This window comes from Myotis daubentonii, chromosome 8 (genome assembly GCF_963259705.1).
Source record: "Myotis daubentonii chromosome 8, mMyoDau2.1, whole genome shotgun sequence".
Classification (NCBI taxonomy): domain Eukaryota; kingdom Metazoa; phylum Chordata; class Mammalia; order Chiroptera; family Vespertilionidae; genus Myotis; species Myotis daubentonii.
This window is the reverse complement of record NC_081847.1, coordinates 37,371,770-37,396,930: the sequence shown is the minus strand read 5'-3', so window position 1 is coordinate 37,396,930 and position 25,161 is coordinate 37,371,770. Positions and strand designations below refer to the sequence as shown.

At 47.0% G+C, this 25,161-nt stretch overlaps 1 protein-coding gene across 1 annotated transcript in view; it reads right to left on the bottom strand.

The window, feature by feature from the left end:
* Positions 1 to 24,885, bottom strand: part of CEP250 (centrosomal protein 250) — a 42,430-nt gene extending 17,545 nt beyond the window's left edge. The window contains exons 1-20 of the mRNA XM_059705983.1: positions 24,643 to 24,885; positions 23,718 to 24,004; positions 22,612 to 22,668; positions 21,611 to 21,693; positions 21,219 to 21,384; positions 20,313 to 20,419; positions 19,807 to 20,058; positions 18,295 to 18,391; positions 16,362 to 16,463; positions 15,502 to 15,663; positions 14,822 to 15,000; positions 14,317 to 14,499; positions 12,084 to 12,228; positions 11,169 to 11,315; positions 9,868 to 10,098; positions 8,921 to 9,114; positions 8,570 to 8,697; positions 7,754 to 7,923; positions 1,747 to 1,914; positions 1,225 to 1,359 (exon numbers count right to left, since the gene is read on the bottom strand). Of these exons, the coding sequence (XP_059561966.1) occupies positions 1,225 to 1,359; positions 1,747 to 1,914; positions 7,754 to 7,923; positions 8,570 to 8,697; positions 8,921 to 9,114; positions 9,868 to 10,098; positions 11,169 to 11,315; positions 12,084 to 12,228; positions 14,317 to 14,499; positions 14,822 to 15,000; positions 15,502 to 15,663; positions 16,362 to 16,463; positions 18,295 to 18,391; positions 19,807 to 20,058; positions 20,313 to 20,419; positions 21,219 to 21,384; positions 21,611 to 21,693; positions 22,612 to 22,668; positions 23,718 to 23,903 (2,892 nt within the window). The 5' untranslated portion in view covers positions 23,904 to 24,004; positions 24,643 to 24,885. The remainder of the gene's footprint in view (positions 1 to 1,224; positions 1,360 to 1,746; positions 1,915 to 7,753; positions 7,924 to 8,569; positions 8,698 to 8,920; positions 9,115 to 9,867; positions 10,099 to 11,168; positions 11,316 to 12,083; positions 12,229 to 14,316; positions 14,500 to 14,821; positions 15,001 to 15,501; positions 15,664 to 16,361; positions 16,464 to 18,294; positions 18,392 to 19,806; positions 20,059 to 20,312; positions 20,420 to 21,218; positions 21,385 to 21,610; positions 21,694 to 22,611; positions 22,669 to 23,717; positions 24,005 to 24,642) is intronic.
* Between the last annotated feature and the right edge of the window lie 276 nt (positions 24,886 to 25,161).

Sequence of the window (25,161 nt, the reverse complement as noted above, 5' to 3'; positions counted from 1 at the left end):
CTGTAGAAATCAATATCATATAAATACTAATTTTTTAGTTGGGGCAGCAAAAGCTAACGCAGGACCCAGCAATCCAACTTGTGTCTATCATGCCCTGCCACCTCAACTCCTCACCTCCTGCTCCCTCGCTGCCCTCACAAAGTGCACTGGCTCACCCAGGAGTTCTCGGTCAGGGTCCCTGAAATGGCTGCAGTCCCTTAGTCAGACCACTGCAACAACCTCCCGTTGCACAGCCCTATTTCTACTTCATACCCCCGCCCCCCCCCCCCCCCCACACACACACACATTAAATTATGTCCTTCTCTGCTTCCTAAGTACCAACATTTTCCATTGCCCTTGATCAAATCCAGGCTCCTGCCATGGCTGACAAAGGGCTCCTGCCTCTCTTTCCACTCACCCCTGAGCTTATCACACTGCAGCCACGCCGCCTCCTTTCTGTCCTGGAACTCCCCATGCCCTTTGCTGTCTGTCCCAGGGCCCTTGTGGCACCTATTTCCTCTGCCTAACCTACTCTTCAAATCGCTGGCTTCTTTGCTTTTTAACAGTTTTCCTGAGACATAGTTCAGATGCCACACAATTCACCCATTTAAAGAGTAAAATTCAACGTTTTCAGCGCATTTACAGAGTTTTACAACTACCACTACAATCAATATTAGAACATTGTCATCACCCAGAAGAAACCTGTACCCACCATCCCTTATTCTCACTCCCAACCACGCATCTACTTCCTGTCTCTGTAGGTTGGCCTATTGTGGACATTTCCTATCAGTGGAATCATACACTGTATGGCCTCTTGTGACTGGCTCTTTCACTCAGCATGTTCCCGAGGTTCATTCCTATTGTTCACGGGGCTTTTAAACCTCATGTCTCAGCTCAAATGTTACTTTCTCCTTGAGGTCCTCCCTGACCTCCTTGCCCAAAGTGGCCACTTTTCAATCAGTCTCAATTATATCACCGTATGCGTTTCCTTTACAGCACGTTTCACAACCTGCAATTATCTCATTTATTTTGTGTTTGCTCCTCCTGGTCTGTCTCTGCTACTGGAAAGTAAGCTCCTTGAGGGCAGGGACCATGTCTGTCATGTTCACTGGGCGCCACACCGTGATGTTTGCCATATGTTACCACCCGGCACAGGGCCTGACCCGAAGTGCCAAAGAACCGGCCAATGCTGCATGAGTGCATCAATGTTCCCCTTTCTTCCCTGCCCAGGACCACCCTCCATACCTGTTCCTTTAACTTCTGAACCTTCATGTCCTGCCTCAGCCGTTCCAGCTGCTGGCTGGCATCTGCCAGTTCCTTCTGGGTCTGCAGCAGTGTCTCCAGGAGGGACACCCTCTCCTTCTCTGTTTCGAGCTGCATCTGTGGAGGGACAGGAGTGCAGGGCTTGTTGGATCGAGGTCACCATGCTCAGCCACTAGGCCACCAGCATATTCCAGCTATTTGATTGCTCTTCCGGCAAATGGGGTGGGGGCTGAGGGAAAAGGAAGGCCTGGACCCACTGACTGAGAACCAGGAAGTGCAAAGATTGCCACTGGTTTTCAAGCTGACAGGATGAGGTAAACGCCAGCCCTCCCACAGGAAGTATGACGTGCTGCCGGCCCTGCGATTAATGCTGCCTGTCGCCCAGCTCACTCGCAGCAAACGGGTGGCTACACTCTTCTAGAAGCCCCTGCGGCACTGCTCTGGGGCGCGGAAGAGGAAGTGTGCCCAGGCAGGGAGACGCAGGCTGGACCTCCAGCCTCCCACCTGGCATAGGGCGCTCTCGGCCGTGGCCCGTTCTTCTTCCTTCTGGGTCCGAAGAGCCTCCGTCTCTGCCTGCTGCTCCCGCAGCCTCATTTCTAGCTCCATTTTCTCCTTCTCTAGGGTCTCCAGAGCCTTGTCCAGCTCCTGCTGGTGCCGGGAGCACTCTTTCTCCTGGTCATACAAAGGAACACTGTTAGAACCAAATGGGTGAGGAGAGGTGCAGAAGAGCTGGATGAGAGTAAGTCCACTGCTCGCCAGCTGTAGGACCTGGTACTGCTCGAAGCCCGTTTCCTCATCTGTGAAGGCAGGCTAATAACCCCTGCCTTCCCTACCTCACCAAACTTTATGAGAATCAAATGAGAGTTATAAAGAAATCAAATGGTGCCACACATAGAAGTACTTCCTAAAGTGGAGTTGTCCCTAATATAAGTTACGATTATGCGTTATTTTAAAGCAACCACATCATGGTTCACGGTTGTAACAATGAACTGAGGTGACCGACTCGCTCTCTGCTGCCCACTCTCCCCTGCTCAGGGAGGCAGTCAGCCTTCCAAAAAGTGAGGTCGAGCCCAGCGAGGGTGTCTCCTGTATTATACAAGAGCACTAGGACGCGGCACCAGTCCTCCCAGAGGTCCACCAGTCACCAAAGCCTTCCCTGATCTCCCAGACTAACCCAGCACCCTCCGGTAGTGGTGAAGGGCTCTGGAGCCAGGCTGCCTGGATTAGTCTTCAGTCCAACACTACTAGTGTGACCTCAGTTAAAGTCTATCACATCTCAGTGTCTCAGTTTCCTCATCTTGAAAAACGGTGATAACAACAGTGTCCTCCCTCCTAGGACTGTTTAGAGCAGTGGTTCTCAACCTTCCTAATGCTGCGACCCTTTAATACAGTTCCTCATGTTGTGGTGATCCCCAACCATAAAATTAGCAGGATGTATTTTCATTGTTACAAATTGAACATAATTAAAGCATAGTGATTAATCACAAAAACAATATGTAATTATATATGTGTTTTCCGATGATCTTAGGTGACCCCTGCGAAAGGGTCGTTCGACCCCCAAAGGGGTCGAGACCCATAGGTTGGCGACCCAAAGGTTGAGAACCACTGGTTTAGAGGATTAAGATAAGTCATGTAGCCCTGGCTGGCGTGGCTCCATGGTTAGTGCTGGCCTGCTCACTGCTCACCGAAGGGTCACAGATTCCATTTCCAGTCAAGGACACACACCTGGGTTGCAGATTTAATCCCTGGCCCCGGTCCGGGTACATGGGGGAGGCAAACAAGCAGCCAACTGATGAGTCTCTCTCACATCGATGTTCTCTCTCTCTCTCTCCTGTCTAAAAATCAACGGAGCCGAAACCGGTTTGGCTCGGTGGATAGAGCGTCGGCCTGCGGACTGAAAGGTCCTGGGTTCGATTCCGGTCAAGGGCATGTACCTGGGTTGCGGGCACCCAGTGGGGAGTGTGCAGGAGGCAGCTGATCGATGTTTCTCTCTCATCGATGTTTCTAACTCTCTATCTCTCTCCCTTCCTCTCTGTAAAAAATCAATAAAATATATTAAAAAAAAATCAATGGAAAAAATATCCTTGGGTGAGGATTAAAAAAACAACAACTACAAATTTATAGGAAAAAAAATAAGTGTGTAAAGCACTTTATTTTATTTTTTAATATTTTATGTTGATAGATAGATAGATTTTTTAAATTGATTTCAGAGAGGAAAGGAAAGGGAGAGATAGAAACATCAATGATGAGAGAGAATCATTGATTGGCTGCCTCTAGTACACTACCTACTGGGGATTGAGCCCACAACCCAGGCATTTATCCTGACTGGGATTCAACCGTGACCTTCTGGTTCATAGGTCAATGCTTAACCACTAAGCCACACTGGCTGGGCCATGTAAAACACTTTAAATGGTGCTTTGTACCTACAAAGTATTTAGAATTTAATATCTATCATCACCAGCATCATGAATAAAATTGTACATAGGGCCCTACCTGGTTTGGTGTAGTGGATAGAGCATTGGCCTGCAGACTGAAGGGTCCCAGGTTCGATTCCAGTTAAGGGCACATGCCAGGGTTGCGGTCTTGATCCCCAGTGGGGGGCATGCAGGAGGCAGTCAATCAATGATTCTCTCTCATCATTGATGTTTCTATCTCTCTCTCCCTCTCCCTTCCTCTCTGAAATCAATTAAAATATATTTTTTAAAAAACTGTACATAGGTTGAGAGGAGTGAATGAAGGTGAAATATTCTGAATGCTCTTATGTCACTCAGGAAAAAAGTAAATATACTGATTAACCTAAGGTGTTTCTTTTGTTTGCTTTTAAAAAAATATTTTTTTACTGATTTCAAAGAGGAAGGGAGAGGGAGAGAGAGATAGAAACATCAATGAGAGAGAATCATTGATCAGTTGCTTCCTGCATGCCCCACACTGAGGATGGAGCCTGCAACCCAGGCATATGCCCTAACTGGAAATTGAACCATGACCTCCTGGTTCATAGGTCAACACTCAACCACAGCCACGCCAGCTGGGCTTAACCTAAGGTTTTAAAAAAAATTAAATTTATTGAGGTAACATTGGTTAATAACTACATAAATTCCACGGGTACATTATAATTTGTTATCTGTGTACTCTATTGTATGCTCACCACCCAAAGTCTAATTTCCTTCTGTTACCATATGTTTGATCCCACTTGAGATTTTAAGTATATATCCTATATAATAAAAGGGCAATATGCAAATTGACCCTAACAGCAGAACGACTGGGATGACTGGTCACTATGACACACACTGACCACCAGGGGGCAGCCGCTCAATGCAGGAGCTTCCCCCTGGTGGTCAGTGCACTCCCATATGGAGGAGCTGTGCTCACCCACAAGCCAGGCTGATGGCTGCCAGCACAGCGGTGGTGGTGGGAGCCTCTCCCGCCTCCTCAGAAGCGCTAAGGATGTCCGACTGCAGCTTAGGCCTGCTTCCCGCTGGCAAGTGGACATCCCCCGAGGGCTCCCGGGCTGCCAGAGGGACGTCTGACTGCCAGCTTAGGCCCAGTCCCCTGGGGAGTGGGCCTAAGCCAGCAGGTGGACATCCCCTGAAGGGTCCCAGACTGGGAGAGAGCACAGACCGGGCTGAGGGACCACCCTGAGTGCACAAATTTTTGTGCACCGAGCCTCTAGTTTTAAAATACTAAAGGAAACAACTAGCCCGGGCCAATGTTGTTCAGTGTTTAGAGCATCAGCCAGCATACCGGAAGGTCATGGGTTCGATTCTCAGTCAAGGGCAGGTGCCTGGGTTGCAGGTTCCATCCCCGACCCCAGTTGCCCTGTTGGGACACATGGGAGAGGCAACCAATCAATGTGTCTCTCTCACATCGAGGTTTCTCTCTTTCTCTTTCTCTCTTTCACTCTCTCTCTCTCTCTCTCCTCCCCCTCCCTTCCATTCTCTCTAAAAATAAATCCTATATAACAAAAGGCTAATATGCAAATTGACTGAACAGCAGAACAACTAGTGGAATGACCAGTCGCTATGATGTGTATTGACCACCAGGGGGCAGACGCTCAACGCAGGAGCTGGCCCCAGCCAGCAGGCCCCAGGCCAGCCAAAGTGGGTGCCAGCAGGAGTCTCCCCCCCCCCCCCTCCCAATTACCCTGCTGGTTGCTCCACAGATTGGCCCTGATCGCCGGTCAGGCCTAGGGACCCTACCCATGCATAAATTTCGTGCATCGGGCCTCTAGTAAATAAATAAAAAACCAATGGAAATATATCCTCCAGTGAGGATTAACCAAAAATAAATATGTATTTAAGGAAACAACTAAAAGAATAAAAAATACAGTACATATCATCCAAAGCAGTAGAAAGAAAAAGAGGTAAGAAAAGACTACAACTTAATCATCCAATTTAATCCTCTAAAAGAAGTTAAGAAAGGTGATCTCTCCTCCACAAAAGACATAAAAAGGCAGGACAAATAGCATAAGATGGTGAAAATAAATCCAAATATACCTATAATCACAATAATAGAAAATGGACTAAATTATATAATTAAAAGACAAAAGAAAAATAGTTTTGAATTGGGCAAGAATGTGTCCAAGGCATTTCTCTGCTCCCTTTCCATCCTGGGGCCAATTCTAAATTCCAGGATCCGCATTTAATTATCTGTACATATCGCAACAATGATAATAGTTAGCATATAAATAAAGAGTTCACTATATGTCAGGAACTGTTCTTAGTGTTTTTTACATATTATTTATTTAAGATCTAGAAGCTAGACCAGCCGTGGGCAAACTACGGCCCGCAGGCCGGATCTGGCCCGTTTGAAATGAATAAAACTATTGAAAAAAAAGACCGTACCCTTTTATGTAATGATGTTTACTTTGAATTTATATTAGTTCACACAAACACTCCATCCATGCTTTTGTTCTGGCCCTCCGGTCTAGTTTAAGAACCCATTGTGGCCCTTGAGTCAAAAAGTTTGCCCACCCCTGAGCTAGACCAAAGAAACCCAAAAGACTAATTCGAAAGAATATGTGCACCCGTATGTTCACTGCAGCAGTATTTACAATAGGCAAGATATGGAAGCAACCCAAGTGCCCCAAAACAGACAAGTGAATTAAAGGTTGTGGTAAATACATACAACGGAATATTACTTGGCCATAAAAAAGAGTGCAATCTCACCATCTGCAAGAGTATGGATGAACTAGAGGGTATTATGCTAAGTGAAATGAGTTAGTCAGAGAAGGACAAATACCATATGTTTTCACTTATATGTGGAATCTAAAGAACAAAATCAACGAGCACACAAAATAGAAATAGACTCATAGATACAGACTAATGGATGCCAAAGGGGAAGGAGGTTGAGGATTTGGATAAAAAAGGTGAAGGAATTAAGAAGTACACATTGGGCCCTAACCGGTTTGCCTCAGTGGATAGAGCAGGGGTCCTCAAACTACGGCCTGCGGGCCACATGCAGCCTGCCGAAAACATTTATCCGCTGCTGCCTGTTGCTTAGCAGCCGACTAGTTTTTTTTTAAACTATAGTCCGGCCCTCCAACGGTCTGAGGGACAGTGAACTGGCCCCCTGTTTAAAAAGTTTGAGGACCCCTGAGATAGAGTGTTGACCTGCGACTGAAGGGTCCCGGGTTCGATTCCAGTTGAGGGCATATGCCTGGGTTGTGGGCTCAATCCCCAGTAGGGGGTGTGCAGGAGGCAGCTGATCAATGATTCTCTCATCAATGATGTTTCTTTCTCTCTCTCCCTCTCCTTTCCTCTCTGAAATCAATTAAAAAAAAAAATATATATATATACACACGTTGGTAGCTACAAAATAGTCAAGGAGATGTAAAGTATAGCATATGAATATAGTCACTAAAGTTGTAATAACTATGCATGGTGCCAGGTGGGTACTGGAAGTTTGGGGGGAACACACTGTAAAATATATGATTGCCTAACCACTATACGCCTGAAAGTAATTTATATATATAAAAGCCCAAGCAACCCTCTGACTATTCGACCAGTAGCTATGACATGCACTGACCACCAAAGGGCAGACGCTCAACACAGGAGCAGAAACCGCAGGCATGGGAACATGGAACAGACTGATGAATCTCAGAGGGAAGGGGAGAGGGGGGAGGGTGGGAAGAGATTAACCAAAGATCTTATATGCATACTAGAGGCCTGGTGCATGGATTCGTGCACCTGCACCCTCTCACAATCCAGGACCCCTCAGGGGACGTTGGACTGCCGGTTTTGGCCCGATCCCCACAGGCCAGGCCAAGGGACCCCACCAGTGTACAAATTCGTGCACGGGGCCTCTAGTACAAAATAATATTGACTATAAACTATACTTGAAAAACAAAATTTAAAAAAAAAAGAGCTGGAAGCAGGAGTTGGCACCTTGGTAACCAGGCTAGTCTTATACATATTTCACTCTTATAAGCAGTAGTATCTGGACCTAGAGTTAGCAGATGGAAAACTCCCTGAAGGGAGGCCTCTCCCATCCCCTAGCCACATCCACCACCTACCAATTTCTCCTGGAGCTGGTTCACCTCCTCCTCGTGGGCTGAATTCAGCTGCTGCAGGGCAGTCTGCCCCTCTTGCTCAGCCTGGGCAAGCTGTCTGGCTGCTGTATCCCGCTCCTGCTCTGCCCGGTTCCGTTCAGTGTCCAGTTCCAGCTTCAAGCACCTTACTTCCCCTAAGATGCAAGGGACAGGATCTGATCTCTGAGCCTCTGCCCTCCTCCTTTTAAAACCTCCTCTTCCCGCCCTAGCTGGTTTTGCTCAGTGGATAGAGCAACGGCATGCGGCCCGGGTTCAATTCCAGTCAAGGGCACATGCCTGAGTTGTGGGCTCAATCCCCAGTAGGGGGCTTGCAGGAGGCAGCTGATCAATGATTCTCTCTCATCAATGATGTTTCTCTCTCTCTGAAATCAATACAAATATATTTAAAAAATATATTATAAAAAAACCCAAAACTCCTCTTCCCTCTGGGTCAGTGTTGCTCAGTGGTTGAGCATAGACCCATGCACCGAGAGGTCGCCAGTTCAATTCCTGGCCAGGGCACATGCCCGAGTTGTGGGCTCAATTTCTGGGGGGGGCTGTGCAGGAGGAGCTGATTGATGTTTCTCTCTCATCGATGCTTCTATCTCTCTCTCTCCCTTCTTACCTTTCTTTTTAAAAAAATCAATTCAAAACATACACACAAAACTCCTCTCCCTAGACCTCTGGGCAACTCCCATCCCAGAAGCCCTGAACCCGGCTAGAGAAGGACCTCTAATAGCTTCCCTCTGCCTTCCCGGCTTTCAACATCCCCATGTGTGGCCATTCCATTTGGGTTCTCACCTTGGATTACTTCCTTGGCTTGAGTGACAGTTTGAATCTGGACCTCCAGCTGCCCCTTGGTGACCTCCATCAAAGAATTTTGTTGTTGGGCCTCAAACAGACTGCTCTCCAGGAACTCCTTGGCTGAGCTGTCAGGTTCGGGAATCAGAAAGAGTTCTTACCCATCAAGCCCCTTACCCTTCCTTAAGAGGAGTTGGGTTCTAAGTACTGGCTACTTGAAGAAGTTAGGGTGGTAATCACAAATTCGTAACTCAGATAGAACCCATACACTTTGGGCAGGGAACTTAGCTTGGCTACCCTTTGCCTTGAAAAGCTCCTTCTGCCCTTGGCTGAACTGGGTCTGGGTCCTACCTGAGCCCCAGTAGTTGATCAGAGAGGTCCTGCCGGTCCCGCTCCCCAGCCTGCAGCCGCACCTCTAGAGCTGCCTTCTCCCGAACTAGGGCCTCCTTCTCCTGAACTTCCCGGGCCAGCACTTCTTCTTGTCGCTGTGCTTCCTGATGTAGCTGCTCCAGCTGAGCTGAGGCTGCCTCCTGCTGGTGACGTGCCTGAGGGGAAGACAGTGGTGAGATTCAGAGCACGGCATGATTCTCTCCAGAGTTGCCCACTCATACCAAGTAGCATTAATGTATTTCTCTATCAACCCATCAAGCCCCCAGACAGGAAGCAGGCTCTCCTTCGAGCAAGACCCTGTGCTAGGGCTGCAAGAGACCTACCTCTAAGGAGCTTTTAGTCTTAAGGAGAAGACACATGCATAATACCAGGAAGAAAGTGATCAGTGCCCTAAGAAAGGGACTCTGAGAAGGGAGATTATGTGTAATTATTATGGCAATGAGAAGTGTGGTGGAGGAGAAAGATGACCTTTGAGGCAGGTCACTGGTTCAGAAAAAATGTACTGAGCCCCTGTTATGTGTTAGACACTGTACTATAAGCTGGAGAACAAAAACACATAAGATATAGTCTTGCCTTCAAGGAGCTTGTGCTCTGATGGTGGAGACAGGTAAACAGACAATTATTATATAGTATGAAGGTGTGGTGTTTGAAATGTGCACACGGTACTACCAGAGCATACAGGAGAGGCATCTAATTCAAACGGGGGTGGGGGTGGGGGTGGAAGTGTGGGGAATCACCGAAGGATTCCTACAGGAATTCTCTTTAAAAATTGGAAGATATACCCCAAACTAGTAACACTGGTCATTTCTAGGAAGTAAGACTCTATCACTTTCTCAATCATCTCTGTAGTGTTTTGCAGTGAGCATGTGTTATACCTTAACGAGATCTTATGCATTTTGTCTTCTTACCTCGCTTAGTTCTTCTTGAAGTTCTTCCTTCTCTTCTTGGATGGCCCTGAGATCTGCCTGCAGCCGAGCCCCCGTCTCCTCTGCTTTCTGCAGCTGGGCGTCCAGGTGAGTGTTCTTTTCCCACAGGGCTTCCCTGCTCCTCTCCACCTCTGCCAGGCCCACCTGCAAAGTGTTTCTCGCCTGCTCTGCGGCCTCCATTCTGCTGCACACAGACTGGTTCTCCTGTTCTAACTACTGACCAACAAGGGAAAGGCATCAAAGACAAGTGGTAAGTTTAGCGATCAAGTACTGAGACAGAAATCCAAGTGAGATATGACTCTATTCTCCACAGATGAACACAGGAGTGCTTATAAGAGAGGGGGACAATGATTCATTTGATCTAGTGCCTATATTCCAGGTATTAGATGGACTGATGCTTGGGATAGAGATAAAAAGGCAAAATATCATTCTCAAAAAATTCAGAATAAGAAAACATCAAAGATTTCTGGGGCTCAAGGGAACAGGTAGTAAAGAGACATGCTAAATTTGTAACCCATACAGAAGATGTTTTGAGACTTAGGCTCTTCAGCAAATCCTTTTCTGGTGATTGCTGGTATCTCATGCAACAGGAATAAAAACCTAGTCTTCCTGAATGAACAAAATAAACTGATGAACAAAATGGGTCCAAAGACATGGACTCATGGAAAAAACTGACAGATCTGAAGGGAACAGGGGAGGGGGGAAGGGGAGAGATTAACCAAAAACATATATGCATGTATGCATAGCCCATAGACACATACAATAATGTAGTGAAGGCCTGGGTGGGGTGGGGCTGGGTGGAAGGGGACAAAGGGGAGGAATCGGGAGACATCTGTAATACTACCAACTATTTTAAGAAGCCCTAATCTTCCTGTGTTTGTGATGTTTATTATTTAAGATCCTATATGGGTTGAGATCTAGAGGTGTCGTTTCATTTGTTTGCTAATAAATTGTTATGCTAATAAAAATAAATTAAATAAATAAAAACCTAGTCTTCCTTCCTGAGGGCACGGGCCTCTTTCCCAGCCCTGGTGATTTTACCCTAAAGCCCCAAGACGGTTCTGCTGTAGGTGAGGGAAGGGAGTAGTTTAAAGGCTAAGCCCAGTCCTTATAGTCTGCTCTCCTCTGCACCATAAATGCTCTTTCTGCTCATTTCAGGACTACATTTGGGAGCTGATCCACTTAAGGACTCCTCCTTGTCATGGGCAACAGCTGCTTCTGTCACTGGCTTACCCTCAGTAGGGCCCAGCCCTACCCCGTTTATCAGAAAAAGCTTCCCTCACCTGGAGGAGCTGCTGGTTCAGCGCGACTTTATCTAAGGCCAAAGCCTCGTTTAAGGCGCTGAGCTTGGCAGCTGCAGCCCGAAGATCAGCTACTTCAGCCTTCAGGCTGTTCTCAGAACTCGACAGCTCTGCAATGGACTGTTCTGCCTAAAAACAAAGAGAGTCAAAGGGTTTCCTACTTCCAGTTTTCCTGCAACAGCTCACAGCTCACATCCCCAACACCTGCTGCTTTCCTTGCAGAGATTAGTTAACACTCCATTCCTTCCCTTACAGTATAACCAAGTTTTTCATTCATTCATTCATTTCTTCATTCACTGAGGAGTAAGAGGAGCTCACAGTATAGAGGCACAGACAGCGGGATGTAAACAACTACAACTGGAATGACATCCTAGACAATGTAAGCCAAAGTGCTTTGGGAGCCCAAAGAAAGCACTGCTTCAGTTTGGGAGAATCAAATATGCTTGGAGAAGAGCTGACCATTAAGTTGGATACTGAGATAAGGAACAGTCTGTGGTTAAAAGGGGAGGAAAGAAGCAGTTAGAGTCATGAAAGAATTAGAGTCATGAAGTATTAGAGTCATGAAAGAACATGGTGGAACTGAAATTGCAATTCATGCTTTGCGGCAGGAGTAAAGGCATATGAGCTAGGACAGGGATTTGGAATGAAGGGGAGGCTAGAAACAGTTTGAGGCAGATGGCAAAGGGCTTTGAATGCAGCTCCAAGGAGCTAGGAAGGCATTCAGTTGTTTTAGAAAAGAGACTGACATATTTATACTTCAGAAAACCATTCTAATTCTGAGATAGAGAATATACTGGCAGGGAAAGAACCCAAAAGCACAGACTAGTAATTGAGGCAAAAAATATAAAGGATCTGGCTTGCAGGGTGAAGAATGAGGTGAGGGGAAGGCCTACGCACCCTCGCCAATGCTGCGGTCACTTCGGTTTGCTCTTGCCTCAGCAACTCCCCTTCCAGGCGACTTGACTCCAGGTTTTCCCGAAGAGTGATCAGTTCACTGAGTGATTCTGACTGTTTCGCTTCCAGGCCGGCCAGCATTTCCTGACTAAGGTGGGAAGGAGATGGGGCTAGAGGAAATCTTACGGAGTGGCCATGTGATAAAAGGTAACAGGAATATAATTACCTTTGCTATGCAAAAAAACTGAAGGTCTCTAATAAACGATAAGATCTCTAAGACATAAAGAGTGACAAGAAGGAAGGTGCAGAACAGTGTATGTAGTATATATAAGATATTGGGGAAAATAAGAATTATACATAGTTTGCATAAAGCAGCACTGTAAAGATAACTAAAAAATTAATTTAAATGATTACCTAAAGAAGGAAGGAAAATGGGATGAATGAAGCAGGGGGGAGTAAGACTTTCTCTGTGTAAATATTTTTACTTATTTATTTTAAAAAATATTTTTATTGATTTCAGAGAAGAATGGAGAGAGATAGAAACATCAATGATGAGAGAGAATCATTGATTGGCTGCCTCCTGCACGCTCCCTACTGGGAATCGAGCCTGCAACCCAGGCATGTGCCCTGACTGGGAATCGAACCGTGATCTCCTAGTTCATAAGTCAACACTTAACCACTGAGCCACACCAGTCAGGCTCTGTGTATATCTTTTAAAATAGTTTTGACTTTTGAATCATACAAGTATTGATAAAAGTATTATCAATTCAAACAAATTAAATTTTAAAATGTGCTTATTTTTATGGATTGTTAATAATTCTCCTTGGTACAGGAAGAACCATTCCTTGCACAAGTCATGACCCTTATAGTAATCATTCAAGAATCCACTATTCGTACTTATTAGGTGCAACGAGGTAGGGCACAGGGGGGGAGGGGTTATGCCAGAGGTGAAGAAGGTACAGTTCCTGCCACCAGTTCCACAAAGCCTACCGTATGCAGGGCTCTCCACTGGCATTTTGCAAAAACACTAATCTTCCCAATGACTCTTCAAGGTAAATATTATCACCCCCATTTTACAAATAAAGTAAATTGTCCAAGTAGCAGAGCCATAATTTAAACCAAGCTTTTGCTCAGCCTGAAAAGCCTTGCTTTTTACAGATTAGCTGGGTCTCTTTACTCTGGAACTACCTTTCTTTCTTTTTTTTTTTTTTTAATCCTCACCTGAGTTTATTTTTCCATTGATTTTTATAGAGAGTGGAAGAGAGAGGGGGAGACAGAGAAATATCAATGTGAGAGAAACACATCGATTGGTTGCCTCTTGCACATGCCCTGATCAGGGCCCAGGCCAGGGAGGAGCCTGCAACCAAGGTATGTGCCTTTGACTGGAATCAAACCTGGGTCCCTTCAGTCCACAGGCCAACACTCTATCCATAGAGCCAAACTGACTAGGGTGGGAACTCCCTTTCTTGACAGCTCATTTCCCACTACTTTCTAGGGTAAGTCCTACCCTTTATCCAGCCAGGCTACTCTGAACACACCATAAACCTTCCTGCCTCCTTTTCTTTGCTAACCTACTCCTTTAGCCTTTCTTCCACTCTCCACAAATCAAAATATGTCAAGGCCCAACTCAAAGTCTACCCTCTTCCCCATGAAGCTTCCAATAATTAATTGTTATTCCTATGCTCCTGGCCTGAAACTCTATTTAGCTCATACTTCATTTGGCCTCATGCTACAATTAGTTCTTGTCTGTCTTCCCCATCAGATTGCAAACTGCTTGAGATGAAGGCCTGTGTCTTATTTATTTCTGTTTCCCCACAGGTGCTGAGCAAAGCCTGGATGAACTTTCTGTATTCATCTTTTTGCAAAGGAAGGAGTAGTAAGCTAATCTGAACCCACTTCACACCAGGCTTCTATTTACTCCATTTTCTAAGAGAGGGGAGTGGTGGAGGAGGGTGTGGAATTAAATGGAAGACTACCTGGCCAGTGTGGCTCAGTGGTTGAGCATCGACCTATGAACCAGGAGGCTGCGGTTCTATTTCCGGTCAGGGCACATGACCAGGTTGTGGGCTCAATCCCCAGTGTGGGATGTGCAGGAGGCAGCAGATCAATAATTCTCTCTCATCATTGACGTTTCTATCTCTTTCTCTCTCCTTTCATCTCTAAAATCAATAAAAACATATTTTTTAAAAAATGAAGGGGAGCTCAAGCCCAGTGAGAAGGGACGGGTCACACTCACAGGCGCTGCCTCTCCCGGACAGCCAGGTGCAGCTCCTCCTGCTGCTCCTCCTTCTCGCCCTGAGCAGAGTCCCCCTGCAGCTGCAGCTCCATGTTTGTCCTGCGCAGGCGCCAGGCCTCCTGCTCCAGCACCGCCAGCTGCTGCTGCAGCTCTTCCCTGGTCTCCTGCAGGAGCGCTCGCTCCCTGGAAGAAGGAACCAGAGATGAGCAGAGACCTTGGAACCTAGAGTCCTCCCTGGAAGCAGACATCACAGGGTTAAAGGACAGAGGCATCTGTTTCCTTTAAATTTCTCATCTTCCCTTTAAGCAGGACACTTTTTTTTATCACCACAAGAACCCAAAACTGAGTGAGCAGGAACAAGCAGAGCACAAAGCAAGGCAGGCCTGAGCAGCCCTGGGTTTCAGGGAGAGCAGGGCAGCCAACCAGAAACACTATGGAAGAGGGTAAATGGCCAGGCAAGAACTGGGCCCGGGGAGGAAGGGGGGAATGAGCAGCCCCTGCTCACTTGCTGAGCGAGTCCACTTCTCCCTGGAGGTCCACAGTCTGCCCTGCCAGAGTGTCCCGCTCCCCAGTGAGCTTCTGTAGCCGCTGTCTCAAGGCCTCACCTTCTTCCTCCCACTGATTATGCTGCTGCTGCAAGAAGCTCACAGCTTCCTGACAGCCTGCAAGCTGCTGCCTTAGGTCCTGTGCAGGAAGAGTAGCAGAAGTGAGATGGTGAACAAGAGGACAGGGAGGGGAGGATGTCGGAGCCTGAATGGAGAGCTGGGCAAGGGGCTTGGGGGCTGCCACGACACAGGTAAGCTAAGAAGGGATGCGACCAGTCGAGAAGACAGAGGATCAGAGATTACTGAGCTTCTGTGGATCCTGGAGTCTCAGAGTTCATCACCTTCAAATATATACAGTGTGTGTTTGGGGAGAAAGGGGGCTTAGAATTGGGGCACACTCACCCATACTCTCTCAGGGCTTCGATCGCCAATCTTTGCATTGACTGGCACAGAGAATGTGCCTGTTACCCACCAGTACAGCTGGGCAGATACAGAGAGATTCTAATGGGCACTTTGGGGTGTTGACACCTCATGACTGGTCAACATAGGGAAAGGGGCAGTCCAGGCTAGGAGGGTCCCTGGGGCACATATCACTCTAGATACCCACCCCTGTGGTTGAGGAGGAATCTGGGGTTCTTACCTGCACAGCCTGGCGTCTCTGAGTCAGCACTGAACGCACCAGAGTTACAGCCTTGTCTGGGTCCTGGGAGTCAAACTGGGAGGAGAAGTCACTATAGTCCAGCTCCAAGGCGCTCTCGTGACCAGAGCCTTGGGACATATTGTCCCCTTCGTCCACCATGACCTAAAACCCAGCACAGCAGGCTCACCACTCTGGTGAGCAAGGACAAGAGTCCACACAAGTACTAACACCACAGGCTGGACAAACCTGATGGTTTCCTTCTTGGGTCCTTTCCCTAGGGGGTGGGAAGAGGGTATCTAAGAGCAAATCAGGTGGTTCCTTCAACTCTTCACCTTCGGTCACCTAAACCTAGGACTAGCAACAAGGCTAGAGCACTCTCCGAGGTAATAAATGGTGAAATGAAGGAAGAAGAGGCTCTTGAGGTAACGCAGACCAGAACCCAGCCACGGGCCTGAGAATTACAGGTGGCAATAAAAGGAAACCTGGCCCTAGCCAGTGTTGCTCAGTGGTTAGAGCGTCAGTCCATGGACCGAAGGGTCCTGGTTGCAGGTTCCCCAGCTCTGGTAGGGGCACGTGCGGGAGGCAACCAATCGATGTTACTCTCTAGCCTCCCTCCCTCCCACTCTAGAAATCAGTGGAGGAAAGTAACAGGGGAAGGGGGAGCCTGTTCCAGCAAGCAGAACGAACACACGAATGCTCAGCTACTCCTAAGGTTCCAGTCTTAAAATACGCTGAGAGAAATCATCCCCACAGGATCCTAAGCCCAAACACCACAGAGAGTGGAAATGTAGGCATGACTGGGAAGCCTGGGGAGGGGTGAGGCATAGCCTGGTCATCATGAACAGGAGGTCTGCCAATACCTGGGTTATATCCTTGATCACTTGCTGTAATGACAGCTTCTCCTCTTGGGCATTCCTACTAAGAGATGCCTCATGCTCCATTAATTCTGCATGATTTGTCTCCTGAATAGGGAACAAAATAGGACCTAAGAGCCAAATTCTCAGAAAAGAATTTATCATTCCAAGGCCCCAAATCAACCAGGGTCTCATTCTGTCTATTCTGTTAACCCACTTTTTTCCTGACCATGCATGAATGCTAATGTCGTCCTGGAAGACTGAAGACAATAGGATGTGGTGATTAAGAGCTCCAAACTAGATTGCCTAGATCAGAGTTCTTGTTCTATCAGTTACTAACTTGGTAAATTTAGGTAACTGCTCCTTTGAGCTTCCTTCTCTTTAAAACACAAATAATTAGCAGTAACTACTTCACAGGTTTTGATGCTTAAATGGAAAAAATTACTCAACATAATGCCTGGCACAAAGCAAATGCTCAATAAATGTGAGCTGTCATTGGAGGATGGCTACTGTCTCTAAACAGCAAAATGATGCTTAAGACTAAAGCCAGCTTGGCTCAGTGGTTGAGCATCGACCTATGAACTAGGAGATCATGGTTTGATTCCCAGTCAGGGTACATGTCTGGGTTTCGGGCTCGATCCCCAGTAGGAGACCTGAGCCAATCAATGATTGTCTCTCATCATTGATGTTTCTATCTCTTTCTCCCTCTCTTTTCCTCTCTGAAATCAATAATAAAAATATAGTTAAAAACAAGATTTCCTCTCTTCCTTCCTATCATATTGTGTTAGTGAAGGCCTAATAACATATACCTGTAGCGATGTTTTGTTGGACCAACATTTACAAAATTGAGAGATTTTATGAATTGAGATCTGAATTTCTGGCTTCTCAAAAACTTAACAAATGGGCCACACCAGCCCTCATTCCTACATGGCAATAATTTACTTAAGTGAGCAGTGGATACCTCTTCCAGATGAAACACGTATTCTTCAGGGTCCTGCAGTCCCTGCTACTCCTCACTGTTTTCTTAACCCCAAGATCAAGTGCTCTATACTGAAAACTAAATATGGTAGCCCTGGAAAAACCAGAATTCTTACCACTGACCCACTTCACTCACTTTACCTTATCTGGACCCTGCAGACATTTGAATTTTCAAATTCCCGACAAACAGGAACCAAAAAGGCATAAACATATCCAGCTCCCAGCTGATCCCAGCTGGGATCCTAGGGGTATGCATGTGGGTAAGGGTTCAGGATCTGCCTAAAACCAGAGGTCTGAAAACTCTTGGAGATGAAAGGAAATGTGGGATCAAGCCAGCAGTTCTAGCGCCCAACCTGAGAGAATCCCTTTGATAACAGCCTTGGCAGATGTCAAGCCAGTGACACACACCTTGCTCCTTCCCAAGATAGACCATTCAACTACTGAAAAGCTCTAGCTGTTAGCCAAACCCTACCAATCTGTAACTTCTAGTCACTGACACTGCTTGTGCCCATCTGGAAAACTAAACAAGTCAACTCCTTCCCTCAGTGTCGGTCCTTCAGGTACGTGAAGGCAGCCACCACCACGGCTTCCTCAAGCCTTCCTTCTCTGGGCTAACCTTGCCGCACTCCCCAGTGGGTTCCTTTATGACTAGGTTTTGAATCTCGCCACACATCCCTTCCTAGTTTGCCTTAAACAGTCCCACTCTCTCTGATAAGGACACACTGCATACATATACCATTGTAGTCTCCCCAGGAATACAGTAGGGATAGTAGACAGTTAATATTTCTTGAATGAATAAATGAATGAGTTAATTAATTTTCAGATTCAGCCAATATTTATTTTCTAGCTATAGGGGGTTTCATCGAGAGAGATTGAACTGTACCCAGTACTACCTGTTCATGAAGGTCAAGGAATCTATAAGCCCACTCCCACCTCCTTTCCAGAACACAGGATCATATACCAGGATCTCCATCGTCTCTCTCAGAGCCTTCACCATCTTTTCGTAATCTTCGTTTTGCTTCTGAGACTGGGTCAGAAGAGCAGAGAGCTCGGTCACCCTGAAGAGGAGAGCATAGCACTGTCATCTGGGCAGCCCACTGATGTGAACAGAGCTACTATGCAGCACACCCCATGCCCAGCACCGACACTCCCACTGTAGCCCCCACAGAGCCCCGGGTGCCCACAGCCCCTGCACTCCCTGAATACCACAGGATGCTATAGTTTTGAACTGGGGGGAAGCCAAAAGCCACTCAGACACATGCAGGGATTTACCACATCTCAAGGCTGGAACACGTGTTTGTGGGCCTGAGAGCTGAAGGTAAGCCCTGGCCCAGGCCCTTCCAGGCCCCGCTTGATCTTGAAGTCAAGCACCCTGAAGTCAATAAGAACATCAGAATTGCCACATGGGATAGTCCCAAGGTTCTCTGATAGGAAAAAAGGAGGGGCAACTTGGGGGAGACTACGGTTAGCCTCCCAGGAAAATCACCATATATCTTTATCACTTTAACACTGTATCCTGGAGCTCAGTACCTGGTGCTATGTGGGTAGCTAAAGAAATATTTCTTGAATTTATGTCATCTAGGAATCTTCATTTTTTTCAAAGTCTTAATCATTTATTCTGTACCAACTCTAGGAGCCTTAACTCACTGCGTGGTCATTCATTTAATTATTGCATCATTCAATAAACATTTACTGAGTATGTACTATATGGCAGAAAAAGTGCAAAACACGGGGGACACAAAACTTACTAAGACAAGGTCTCTGCCATGCTTTCCAGGGCCTTCACAACCAAACCAAACAAACTGCAATTTATGGACACCACCAATAGGTGGTGATACAACCCTGGCCATGGGGTATAAACTGACCTTTGCCCTGAGATTCAAAGGGGCCCTTTGTTTATGTCCCTGTCTTTCTTATCATCATTTTTTTAAAAAATCTTTTTGATTATAATCCAAAAAATAAAAATAAAAAAATCTAATAAAAAAGGAAACTAAAAAAAATCAATGAGCTACAATGAGATCAATGCTGCAACAAGCAGGTCAAAAGACCAATATGAGCCTAATTTAACAGGCTGTTGAGGTCAGAGAAGGCTTCACAGAAGAGGTGACATCTGAACTGTCTTAAAGGATAAGGCAGAGAGAAGGGGAAGGAGGCATTGCAGGCTAAGGTCAGCATGTACAACGGCAGTGAGACATGGAAGAGCTCGGCTGGTCTGGGGATGGCAAGTAGTTTGGTGTTGACAGAAGACAGAGTCATAGCTAGCTCTCTCAGTCAACAGGTGAGAAACTGAGCTGCAAGGTAGTCTGAGGGCAGAGGGCAGTGATATGGCCCCAGCTGTGGCATTGCATTTCTCTGGCAATCTCCTTTCCCTTTCATGGGAAGAATGCTCTTCACATCTCCTCCACTATCTCTCATACTCTATGGGAGTCAACTTCCCCTCAGTGACCCCCTTCTGGACCCCAGCCCATCTCACCGATCCTGAAGCTCAGCCTTCTCCAGATCCCCTTGTCTCTTCAGCTGTATTAACTCCTGGCTCCTTTCATGAGCTTCCTTCTCCAGTTCCTGGGTCTTGGCTAGTAGCAGCAGCAGCTGGGTTGGCGCACTCCCATCTAGTCGCCCAGATCCATCAGATTCCCGAGACTGTGTTCCCACAGTCAAGCGCAGACAACAGGTCAACAGGGACCCTGAAAGCTTCACATGTTCAGCCTTGAGCTCCGTCAGGTCTCTGAGTACAAGCAGGGAAAGAGCAGACTCCAACAGGGACCAGGGAAGGGAGCATGGAGATCAGACCCAGTGCAGCCTGAGGAGCAGGTCTAGGAGAAATCATCTGAATCCAGTAGCACCAGCCCTCCCCACCAACATTTCCACTCACCTACCCCCACCCTGCCCTCTGTCATTTGATCCCCTGCAACAGCAGCCCACCATCCTAAGTCCAGAATGGCAGAGGCAAACCACCTCCCCGCTTAGTGCCCCACTAACCTGTCAGTGGCTGACTTCATTTCCAGGAAGTGGCGTCGGAAGGTCACCACCTCCCGCCACAGACTGAGAAGGCGACCATGCTCCCCTTTCAGGTAGCCCTTGAAGAACTGTGTGTCCAGAAACCCAGGTCATACCAAAGGGCAGAGGGCTATCTTTTGCCAAACCAGGAGTCTTGGATTCCTTCTAACTACTGAGGGGGAGGGAAGGAGGGACTTATAGGAGATAGCTTATATATGGGTATCTATCCTCAAGTTGGGCTGAAGAGCTTAATCAAGTCAGTAGAGGGATTCAAGAGATCAACGGGCCTGGGATATATGACCTGCATTTCTGGCCTTCCTTTGAGCTAGATTAGAAAAGGATAAACAGTAGCTGCTCAACAAATGGGATCTATTACCATTGTTATTAGACTTATAATGAGGATTAAATCATATAACATATCTTAAATCACCTATCATAATATATAATACCTGGCACAGAGTGAAGACTCAGAAAACATTAGTGTCCTTTAACTGGGATCTGGAAATTCCTCAGGGTCCATATCTGGTTCTTCTTCCCCATTCAATTTCAATAGCTACCTCCTTAGCATCTACATCTGCAGACCTCCAGATGAGGGAGTCAGTAACCTCAGATCCATCTACAACCTAAGCTAGTCTACTTACACAGGGACAGAGTTGCTTTGAGTGTCATGTCATCTGCCAGCAAAATCTCAACTAAGCAAGTAAGGGCAGAACTAAGCTGAAGGCCCAAGCAGGGTCAGCTGCCAGCATGAGTGGGGAGGATGGTCAGAGACTTTAATGACGACAGCCCAGTTTCTATCCAAGTCCTCAAGTAAACCCCTACCAGCACTGACCAGGGTAGTGCCCAGAGTGCAAGCCCTTCTCTCAGTCCCAGCCCCGTCCCTCCTACCTCCTGCTCCATCCGCCACTGGCTCTCCTTCCTTATCAGCTCATCCCGGGCCCGGCTCCAATCTACTGTCAATTTTTCCACATCTTCCCGAAGTGCTTTATTGACCACGTCAGCTTTTTCCATGTGTAGCCGAAGCTGAGTGTTTACCTCTGCTAGACTCTCACACCTGCACTGGGGAAGGGTAAGAGCAAGTGCAAAATAAAGGTCTGGTCCAACCACTGGACTTCCTGGAGTAAGATGACAACCACTGGAATCTTCCAGTGCCAAGACTGGAGGGCTAAGGCTGAAAGTCCATGATTTTAATCTATGTTAGCCCCCAGGACAGAAGTTCCCCATCAGCCTTTTCTACCCACTAACCAAGCACCCAGGACAGAGAATGTGGGGTCCATCACCTCTGTTGCTCCTCCTCCAATCGCATTAGCAGCTGTTCCAAGTTTGGCTCCTTCACACTGTCCCACATCTGAGGGATCGGTCCCTTAGCCAGACAGAGACAAGCCTAATTTACCTCCAAAGAGAACATCACTCAGACCGATTCCCTGATGCCCTCTTCTACAACAGCCACTTTCTTTTTATTCTTCCTTCCCTTTGTTTGCAGTGTGCCTCTTTTCTCAATCACTGCATCCTGAAAGTAAGTCCACTGCGTCCCTTTCTCCAAAAGTGAACTGTGACTTGCCCTGGAAGATGGCATTTGGTAGTGAAAACCTAAGAAGCATAAGATATATCTTTCACTGATGGCCTTGACTTCTACCACACTAATTTGGGGACCTTGGGAAGTTACTTAACTTCTCTTGAACCACAAAATCTTTAGCTACAAAATGAAGGTGATATAATCCCCCTCAGAAAGTTGTTTTGCAGATTAAGTGATATAATTACATAACAATGGTTCCTGGCCTACATAGACTAGTACTCAATAACTTTTGGTTCTTTCGTTCCTCTGAGAGGATTTTCCAAGGGGAATGTGAGATGGCACTGAGAGGGAGGTGGAACAAAGGCAAATGAGTGGTTGAAAGCCAGTTCTACCCAGCCGAAAGCACAAACCAATCCCTCTGCCACAGACATGGTGTTCAGGCTGCAAAGGCTCACATCTCTCTAGGACAGAGAAACACTGACACCTTCTGGAGGAAAAATGCATTTCTTCCCTCTGATTCCATAAAACTTCCAATCTGATCAAATCTCCTGATGCTGCATTTTGTCCTTAGAGAGCCAAAGGCTTGAGTCTGACAGGCCAGAAGTAGCTAGGGCCAGTAAGGTATCTGCATGACAAAGCGCTCAGGGGCCCAAGGAAGAGGCTTCTATCAAACACCGCCTTATCACACCTGACCCCCTCGGCAAGCGAAGCCTGACAAGCATAGTCACTGAGGGTTCAGGGGGAGCACAGGACAGCCTCACTCACCCCAGTGGCTTCCAGCTGCTTCTCCAGCTCTTGGCACCAGCTCCGGTACTGCAACACCTGAGGCAAACAGAGCAGGATGTGAGCAATGGGCACAGCTGGTACAAACTGCCCAAACCAAAGGCCCCAAGAATTGTGGGCAAATCTGCTGTGAACAGGGGACTCGGTGATGACATTGAGGTAAGGCCATAACATTTTATAGTTTCTTTTCTTTTCCCCCTTTCCCCCCCATTGACCTCCTCCAGCCCCCCGCTACCCACCCCCATTTTATAGTTTCTATGTGGGTATCTAAATAATACTTTCTTGCCCAGCCAGTGTGCTTCAGTGGTTGAACATCGACCCATGAACCTGGAGGTCACAGTTCAATTCTCAGTCAGGGCACATGCCCAGGTTGTGGGCTCGATCCTCAGTGTGGGATGTGCAAGAGGCAGCCAATCAATGATTCTCTCACATCATTGATGTTTCTCTCTCTCTCTCTCTCTCCCTTCCTCTCTGAAATCAATAAAAATATATTTAAAAAATACTTTCTCTACATTTCTTGTATTAAAGGCAAGATCATGGCCTCTGGAACCAGAAAACGTATAGTAGGTCCTAGGTTTAGACTAGGGAAGCAACCCTAGACAACTAATTTAATACTCATGAACGCCATCTTTAAAAAGGAGATAATATAGCTCTGGGCGGTTTGGCTCAGTGGTTAGAACATCAGCCTGTGGACCAAAGGGTTGTGGGTTCAATTCCCAATCAAGGGCCTGTACCTTGGTTGCAGGTTTGATCCCCAGAGTGTGTAGGGGAGGCAACTAGTCAATGTGTCTCTCTCACATCAATGTTTCTCTCTCGCTCTCTCTCCCCCTCTTCCCTCCCTTACTCTCTCTCTCTCTCTCTCAACATCAATAGAAAAAACATCCTCAGGTCAGGATTAAATATAATAATAAAAAGATAAAAGGGAGACAATATATATATCTCATGGAGTAATGGTGAGCATCAAAGGAGAGGCTGTTTGGGACATTCTCACCACACGGTTCTGCCACCAGCAAGCCTTACCCCACCTCAGCCCCCAGCTCTAGGAGGTGTCCTTCTCTCTTCCCTGCCTGAAAAGACAGCTGCCTCACCTTGGCCTGCAGCTTCCTCACAAGGACTGCTTGCCTCTGCTGGGCCTCCTGGGAGCTCTTCAGCTTCCGCCAGGAGGCTGCCTGGTTCTCTGCCATCTGCTGCTGTAGCGCCAGCACCTGATCCTCCAGCACCAGCTGCAGTGACCCGGGCTTCATGTTGTTCAATCCGGGGCCTCCTGTCTCCATGGAGGCCCCAGGCGATAGCCCACAGGCCCTATGCAGCCAGAGGCTGTTCGCTCCCAGCAGGGTCTCGAATCATTGCTGTGCCACTTGGACCTCCTCTTGTGCTGGGGACCAAAGCACACAGTGTAGTTAAAAGGACGGTCTGCAAGACTCAAATTTAGTCAGCAAATACTCATTCAGTCCCACAAAGCTGGGTTGGGCAAAGTAAATAGGTTCCTTTACGACAGGACCCCTCAGAGCCTTTATAATACTAAGATGGACCCCAATCTCCAAGGAAAGCTTTGATGATCATTATTTCCTAAATTTATTTGACCATGACCAAGTTCACAGGACTAGTGTTTCCTGGCATGCCTCTTGAAACTCTGCATTAGACCAAGAGCTCCTGGCTTACCATTGCATCCCTAGTGCCTGGCACAGTGCCTAATAAACATCTGATGAATGAATCACTAAAGGTGATGTTAGTCTATCAAGGGAGAGAGACACAATTATAATACAGTAAATCCTCATTTAATGCCATTCACAGGTTCTATGACTTTAAGTAAAAAGATGTTTAACAAAACCAATTTTAACATAGGCTAACTGATATAAACAAGAGTTCACCAGTCTCTGCCTCCCTTCCCCAACCCCAGCCTATTCTCTCCCTCACACTGATAGCAGATTTCAGTTGTCATTTACCATTATACTTGTGCTGGCGTTTTTCTTACAACAGAGTTACAGAGGAAAACTCAGTTTACTAACTTACATTGCCTCCTGGGCAACTGCAGAGCTTGTGCTAGACAGGAAGGAAAGTGCATCAGGTAGGAAGAACTGAGTGGCACCAATCAAGGCTGAGTGGTGCCAATACCCCAGGCAGCCCCTTCCGAGCCTGTAAACTGGGTTAATTCAGCCTTCCCCTGCTCCACACATCTTCCTTTCCACCAAGGCAGTGTCAGCCCGCTCACCATGGCTCTGTAAGTTGCCAGTTCAATCTCTCTGCTGGCTGGAGGCACAAACCTGTTGGGAAATAGCTCTGAGTGCCAACAATACCAACGTGAGTAGCTCCAAGAGAAGCCTTTTCTCTCCCAACACAGTGAGGGCTGGGCTGGGCTTCTGCACACAGTGGGAGTCTCAGGGGCCCCACAGGCTCCCTTACCCTTCTTTGAATCCTCACTTCCCAAATATTGGGTTGAACCTAATGAAATTGCCAATGCTTGCCCATTTTTTGAACCTGTGAGAATGCTAATTTCATGTAGTTCAATCTAATGTGTAAACGAAGCCATGC